General features: G+C 46.4%; 1 protein-coding gene across 1 annotated transcript in view; it reads right to left on the bottom strand.

Annotated features, from left to right (window-relative positions):
- The window catches only part of RNF11 (ring finger protein 11), a 36,846-nt gene extending 33,907 nt beyond the window's left edge, over window positions 1-2,939 (bottom strand). Inside the window, exon 1 of the mRNA XM_003829563.7 lies at window positions 2,308-2,939. Coding sequence (XP_003829611.1) covers window positions 2,308-2,430 — 123 coding nt within the window. The 5' untranslated portion in view covers window positions 2,431-2,939. The remainder of the gene's footprint in view (window positions 1-2,307) is intronic.
- Between the last annotated feature and the right edge of the window lie 4,839 nt (window positions 2,940-7,778).

Here is a 7,778-nt window from a genome sequence, read left to right on the forward strand (position 1 = left end):
GGAGAAAGAGAACAAGTCAAAGATATTCAATTAAGAAAGGGGATAGGAGGCAGGAGAATTTGCTTGAGGCCAGGAGTTCAAGACCAGCCTAGGCAACATAGGAGTCCCTGTCTCTATTTTTTTAAAAATAGAAGGGGGTGAGGGTAGGGAGCATAAGAGATTTTAAAATAAAAACTTCAGGCCAGATGCGGTGGCTCACGCCTGTAATCCTAGCACTTTGGGAGACTGAGGTGGGTGGACTGCTTGAGGTCAGGAGTTCAAGACCAGCCTGACCAACATGGTGAAACCCCGTCTTTACTAAAAATACAAAAATTAGCTAGGTGTGGTGGCACGCGCCCGTAATCCCAGCTACTCAGGAGGCTGAGGCAGGAGAATCGCTAGAACCCGGGAGGTGGAGGTTGCAGTGAGCAGTGAGATTGTGCCACTGCACTCCAGCCGGGGTGACAGAGCGAGACTCCGTCTCATAAAAAAAAAAAAAAAAAAGTTAAATAAGCACTTTTGTTGTATAGTAAATATAGGAGGGAAAGACAGTGAAGGATAAACATAGCTTGCTTGCTTCACTCAAAGGTACTTGTAAAGACACCCAGATTCAGCTTTGATTTTTAAGAGACTACCCTGTGACAACTTACTTTGGAAAAAATATTTGTGTAAATACAGAAAATACTAAATTCAACTTCATTAATTAATTCAGCATTTAGGTGCTTATGTGCCAGAAACTGAGCGAGGGGAGAGTCCCTGTTCTCAAGGGCTTTTACTCGTAATTTATCTCCCAGTTACTGAGTCCCTACTGAGGCAGATGCGAGGGATACAACAGCAAACCGGAAACACAGATTCTCTACCTTCACGCAGCTTGCACTGAAGGAGGCGATTACAAGGATGAGACACACATCTAACAAAGATACAACACTAAAGTGTTATAGATATTGCTTATGGAAGTGTAGAGGTTTCAGTGGGGACACAAGGGATTCGGGCTGGGAAGGAAGGGAATGCTGGGACTTCAGACATGAAAGCTGAGTTCTCAAAGAGGATTAGATGTCCACCTGGCTGACCCGGGCGAAGGGCTCCAAGCAGAGAGGAACTGGAGCAAAACAAAGCTGTGTACAGCCTGGTGTATTTGGTAGGCCTGGAATATAGAACGTAAGAAAGAGAAGTCATGGAGGCTTCTGTATACCACAATCAAGACTGGACCTTACTGGTATATATGAAATGCCCCAGAAGAATTTTATTCAGAAAACGAGCATATATATGATCAGGTTTTTCTGGTGTGATGAGACGGTTTACACAGGAATGAGAAAAGAAAACACTAGATAATGATGTCATCACATGAAACAACAAAGGAGCCTACCCAGTCAGAAAACTAAACTCTTCAGGAAGAAATTAAGCACTACTACTATTGAAGCCCTCTGGAAAAGGGTATATTCAATATCATCTAAAATGGAAAAAGTACAGGAAAGGTTTTCACACATCTATTGTGGATTATAACATCCACATACCTATTTTGAGTTTAAGAGGTCTTCACTCGAATTCTGCAACACATCTGGGACTACTGATTATTGTACAAAAAGCAGTACAACATATTTAGGAGAGTCTTTGATACAAAGGGAGAACACGAGTAACCGAAGGAATTTCCCAAGCCAGGTTTAAAGGTTTCCAAAGTTCAAGCTAATCAAGTTTTCTTAAGTCAGCACGTTTAAAAGGTGTGTCATATGGGTGGAGCAAAAGGAGGAGGGATTAAAATTTATATATATATGTATATATATATACACACACAAGTAACTCGATGTCGCTAGGGTTAAAATCACCACTTGGAGATCCGTCTCCCAAGCAGAGGGAAAACCTGCCAGATCCAATTAACAAAAAGACGAGGGAGGTGGGTAAGAGGACGACCACACATGAAAACATAAATGGGGCGGGGGGGGGGGGGTGGTGCTTGGCAACCACCTATCCAGAACCCATAATCCAGTTGGCGGTGCGATGAGGAAATCATACGATTCAGACATAAAGACAGGAAAATGTCACTCCCAAACTCCACAAGCGAACCACCAGACACTGGCCAAGGGGATGTGATCACATACTCTGATCCCAGAACTCAAGGGCAGAGGGTATCATCCCCACACGGTGCCCGAGGGCAGGCGAAGAATCAACCTTACTCTGAGATCAGAGAGCAAATGCCCTCAGATCCAGCCCTAAGGGGTCAATGCCGCCCAGGCCAGGCCTTGCCGAAGCCAGGGGCAGAGACGGCGCCGGAGCCCCCTCAATCTCCGCCAGAGCTGCCTCTACTCGCTCCCAACACACACCCTCCCCTACCTGATATGGCGGCGGCGGCTCCTGATCCGGCTCCGTCCCCTCGCCAAAGCTAGCCCGGTCGGACTGAGACTCGTGAAGCAGGGAGATGTCATCCGAGGTGGGGGATTTGAGGCAGTTCCCCATCTTCCGGAGCTGGGGTGCGTGATCTGGGGGAGGAGAAAGCAGCAGTGGGGTCGTTCGCACACTCCGCGGTCCGCCTCGGTTGGCGAGGTGGGGTCGGGCGGCAGGCCGGGGATCAGGCGGAGGCGACTCCACCGCCCCACGGTGCCGCCGAGGGGCCGCTCATGCCAGCCCCCGGGGTTGGGGGATCAAGGCTGGGCCGCGGGCTCCGCTGGGGTCGCGGCGTTCGCCTCCTGCGAGGCAGCGATGGGGGGGGGGCGGGGAGACGAAGCACTTCCCCACCCCGCCCCCCCGCGGGGCGGCGGCGGCCACGGAGCTGCTGGGCCTAATCCAGGTCAGCGGGGGGGGGCGCGGCCGTCGCGGCTGCCTCAGCTGCTGCTGCCCCCGCCGACGCCGGAGCCACGGCCGCGGGCCTCATCCTACTCCGCCTCAGCGAGACGGCGGCAGCCAGAACGAGGCCGGCTCGGGCACTGCGTCATCGCGCCTGCGTGCTCTGGTCCCGCCCCCGGCGCCAGGAGGCGAGGGCGGCTCCGGCGGCGCCCATCCCCCTCTCCACTAGCAGCTGTTCCCGGTGCTGTGTCAATTTTTGCTTCTCTCTGACTGCTTGGCTCCGTACCTGGCTCCGAAACCAATCTCCCGTCTCCCGCGCCTCCCCACATTCATTGCTCCTGCCCCGTCTAGGGCTCAGTTCTTACCTGTGCACTGCCTGACAGTCTTCTCACCACCCTCCGCCAAGCGGTCTATTTATATAAACCCATATCGGAATGGATCAGTCCCATGATTAAAATGTTAAAAGGCTTCCCCTTTATCCCTTCACAATAAAGTCCTAGCTCGTTACTGAACCATCCCTGCCTGTCCAATCACGTCCTTATCCTTCCACATCACAGCCAGAGAGATTATTCTTCCAGTTGTATATCAGATTGTTCATTTCTTTCCAGTCCCAGCACCAAAGTCCAAGCCACCATCATCTCTCACCTTGGCTTCTGCAATAGACTCAGCTGTTCCTGAGTTCATCATTGCCCACATCCAATTCACTGTTGGCACAGTTGACAGAGTTATCTTTTTAAAATTTAAATCGGATCATGTCATTCTCCTGTTAAAACCTTCAATGTCTCCTCAAGGCTGTCCTTAAGACAATCCTTAAATGGTTTACAAATCTGACTCCTTTCAATCTCATTAGCAGCATTGTCACCTCCTTCACAAATTCTAAACTAGACTCTCTAAAATGCTTTTCGTTATCTGGAATACTATTGCCTCTGCCTGGGGCCTTTTTCCATATTGTTTCTCTCACAGAAACCCACTTCCCTCCACTCCCAACCTTTCTGCTTCTTATCAGGCTAATCATTATTCTCAGGAATCCTTCTGGATGCAACTTCATTTCCCCTGGGGAGACTCTCCTGACCCTCCAGTCTGGGTTAGTCGCTTCCTGTGTGCTCTCAGACCCTGAGCTTTTCTCTGTCACAGCCTGATCAAGCTGAATCATCTGTCCCTCTGTGCAAGGCTGGCACACTGCCCAAGGTAGAGTATGTTCTCTCCTTGGTTGAATGAGCAGCTCAAACAACATATGCAAAAGAAGGAAGCAAGAAGGATGACAGTGCTCCTGATAGACGTTCATTCAACAGGTGGATCTTGACTGCCCTTCGTTTCATTCACCATTTACTGAAGTTGTGTGTGCGTGTGTATACCAGACCCCATGCTAAGGACTGGGGAAAAGGATGATCATACCTGGCTTGTTCCTGATAGAGCCCAGAGACCACCTGGGAAGACAAGTAATCAGATGAGTCCTAAGCCCACACTCTGCCACGGACCCCAAGGTTTTTAGAGGAACTGGAAGACAGCAATTAGTTCATTTGAGTGAGGAACAGAAAGGATTCTTAGAGGTAGGGCTATATTAAACTCGAATGGGTCTGAACACTCTTACTCTGCAGTCCCTATTCTACGAAGTCACTATCTTATTTAAATGCACTCAAATTCCACATTAAATATCACCTTTTTGATATAAAATTTTTGAAAAGACTCATAATTTTGGGCCAGGCGTGGTGGCTTACGTCTGTAATCCCAGCAATTTGGGAGGTCGAGGTGGGTGGATCACTTGAGGTCAGGGATTCGAGAGCAGCCTGGCCAACATGGTGAAACCCCATCTCTACTAAAAATACAAAAACTAGCCAGGTGTGCTGGTGCACGCCTGTAGTCCCAGCTACTCGGGAGGGTGAGGCAGGAAAACCGCTTGAACCTGGGAGGTGGAAGTTGCAGCGCAGTGAGCCCAGATTGTGCCACTGCACTCTAGCCTGGGCGAGGGAGTGAGTAAGACTCAGTCTCAAAAAAAAAAGGAAGGAGAAAGAGAGAGAGAGAGAAGGGAGGCAGGAAGGAAGGAAAGAAGGAAGGGAGAGAAAGAGAAAGAGAAAAGAGAAAGAAAGAAAAGAAAGAAAGAAAGAAGGAAAGGAAAGAAAGAACAAACTGACTCACAATTTTGGTTTTGGAATTGTTGAGCTTCCAAGAACTCATTTAATTTATGATTGGCTAAATTTACCAGAAATCAGAGGTACCCTGGAATTTTTACAAAGTGAGAAAATTTACCCCACAAATTATTGTCAAACCTAAAGAAATTTTTATTAATAATAATTTATAAAATTATTTGACATAATATTTACACAGTGCTAGAATTTGTAGACATTGTTTGTTTGTTTTGGAGACAGGGTCTCACTCTGTCACCCAGGCTGGCTTGATCGAGGCTCACTGCAGCTTCAACCTCCTGGGCTCAGGTGATCCTCCTGCTTCAGGCCTCTCCAGTAACTAGAACTACAGGTGCACACCACCATGCCTTGCATTTGTTTTTGTTTTTGGTAGAGACAAAGTCTTGCCATGTTGCCCAAGCTGGTCTCGAACTCCTGGGCGCAAGCGATCCTCCCGCCTCAGCCTCCCAAAGTGCTGGAATTACAGGTGTGAGCCACTGTATGCCTGGCCAGACATAGATTTATTTAGTTAGTTTTAATTTTTTTTAATTTTTATTTTTTGAGACAGAGTTTCGCTTGTGTTGCCCAGGCTAGAGTGCAATGGTGCGATCTTGGCTTACCGCAACCTCTACTTCCCCGGTTCAAGCAATTCTCCTGCCTCAGCCTCCTGAATAGCTGGGATTACAGGCGCACACCACCACGCCCAACTAATTTTTTGTATTTTTAGTAAAGACGGGGTTTCACTATGTTGGCCAGGCTGGTCTCGAACTCCTGACCTCAGGTGATCCACCCACCTTGGCCTCACAAAGTGCTGGGATTACAGGCGTGAGCCAGCTCGCCAGGCCAGATTTATTTTTTTAAGTTTTGTTTTTCATACTTTTTTTCCACAGGTGGATAACACTGACACAAGCCCTTGAAAAGTTCTATAGTGCCTTGTGAAAATAAGTTATATTGTTAAGTTTAAAACTAGCTTGGGCTGGGTGCAGTGGCTTACGCCTGTAATCTCAGCACTTTGGGAGGCCAAGGCGGGTGGATCACGAGGTCAGGAGTTCAAAACCAGCCTGGCCAATGTGGCGAAACCCCATCTCTACTAAAAATACAAAAATTAGCCCGGCATGGTGGCATGCACCTGTAATCCCAGCTCCTCGGGAGGCTGAGGCAGGAGAATCGCTTGAACCTGAGAGGCAGAGGTTGCAGTGAGCTGAGATCACGCCATTGCACTCCAGCCTGGATAACAGAGTGAGACTCCGTCTCAATAAACAAACAAACAAACAAACAAGGCTAGTTGTTCGCCAGAAGATGGGAGGAGCATTTGAAGCCCATTAATGGCTTGGACATGGTCCCTGCCTTCAAATAGCTCAAACTCAAGTAGATGAGACAAGTGGGTGAACAGTTAGCAGGGCTACATTCAGACCTTTATATTTGTTCTACTTTTATTTTTAACTTTTGCTTCCATGAGCATATATATATCACTACCTCACAAAGGTACAGCTTTAGACCTCTGTGTCTGGTGAGAGAATAACTGTTGCATATTCCCCTGAGCTCAGAGGAAATGATATTTTAGAAAAGATGAATGGTTATTGACCATTATTTTCTTGTGGATGAGTAAAATATCAGCTACAATTTTAACATAGTTTAAAAAAAGATAGAATTTTGTTTTGTTTTGTTTTTGTTTTTTTTGAAATGGAGTCTCACTCTATCACACAGGCTGCAGTGCAGTGGCACAATTGGCTCACTGCAACCTCCACCTCCTGGGTTCAAGTGATTCTCGTGCCTCAGCCTCCTGAGTAGCTGGAATTATAGCCGGGGGCCACCATGCCCAGTTAACTTTTTGTATTTTTAATCAAGATGGTGTTTCACCATGTTGGTCAGGCTGGTCTCGAACTCCTGACCTCAAATGATCCACCTGCCTTGGCCTCCCAAAGTTCAGGGATTTCAGGCATGAGCCACCATGCCCGGCCATGTGGTCTTGATAATAATGAATAAAACTACCAGAATAAAATTGTATCTATCACTTATGTAGTGCTTCCTATGTGTCAGGCACTGTCCCAAATGCTTTACTTCTGTTCATTTAATGCTAATTAAATGATCTGCAGAGTGACTAGGGCCTAACACAGCATGGCTCTTTTGGATACTCACAAGCTAATCAGATGTGAAAATAACATTGTCTTTGGCCCAAGTTGAATAATAGCCATCATAGCAAACTCTTATAAAACACTCTCTGTTAGACAGCATGTGTTTTATTTGCCCTCTCTGGTAATTCATTCAACCCTCAAAACTCTATGAAATGGACACTACTGATATCCCCATATTACAAATGATGTAAGATATAAACAGATGTGCTAGAGTTGGTTCATACTAGCTCATATGAGTCAATTGTTAGAATTTCAGGAATTGTGTGACCTTGTTGTTAAACATAGTCATTATTAAAAATTAAATTATATAAACTTACAGTTAAAAGGTATATTAAAAACAAACATAATAAATACCCAAAACGAGTGGCTTTCTAACTACTTTACTGTATTTCACTATTATCTGCGTTATTGATGTTATTTCCTTCTAGTGTATCTCTGTGGTAGAAATACTTTATAATGACAAGCCGCTGAACATCTCTCCCTAATTCTGTGTTTAATGATGCCAGATTGGTAGCTTGAAATTGCCCATGGTGAGAGTATTTATACCTTGGAAATCAGCAAATGTTACAGGACTTGATTAATTGTTTCGTTGACTGTCTACACTTAACCAAGTGACTCCAATTCCAACCTGGCATCCTACATTCCAGCCACATCACAGTGCTTTCCATAGCCTTGACTTTCAGTATGCCTTTCCACCTCTATCCTCTAACTTTTGCCATGCTGTTCCCTTCTGTTGAAATCAAGCATCTTTTAAGATTCTCAG

This window comes from Pan paniscus, chromosome 1 (genome assembly GCF_029289425.2).
Source record: "Pan paniscus chromosome 1, NHGRI_mPanPan1-v2.0_pri, whole genome shotgun sequence".
NCBI classification, from domain to species: Eukaryota; Metazoa; Chordata; class Mammalia; order Primates; family Hominidae; genus Pan; species Pan paniscus.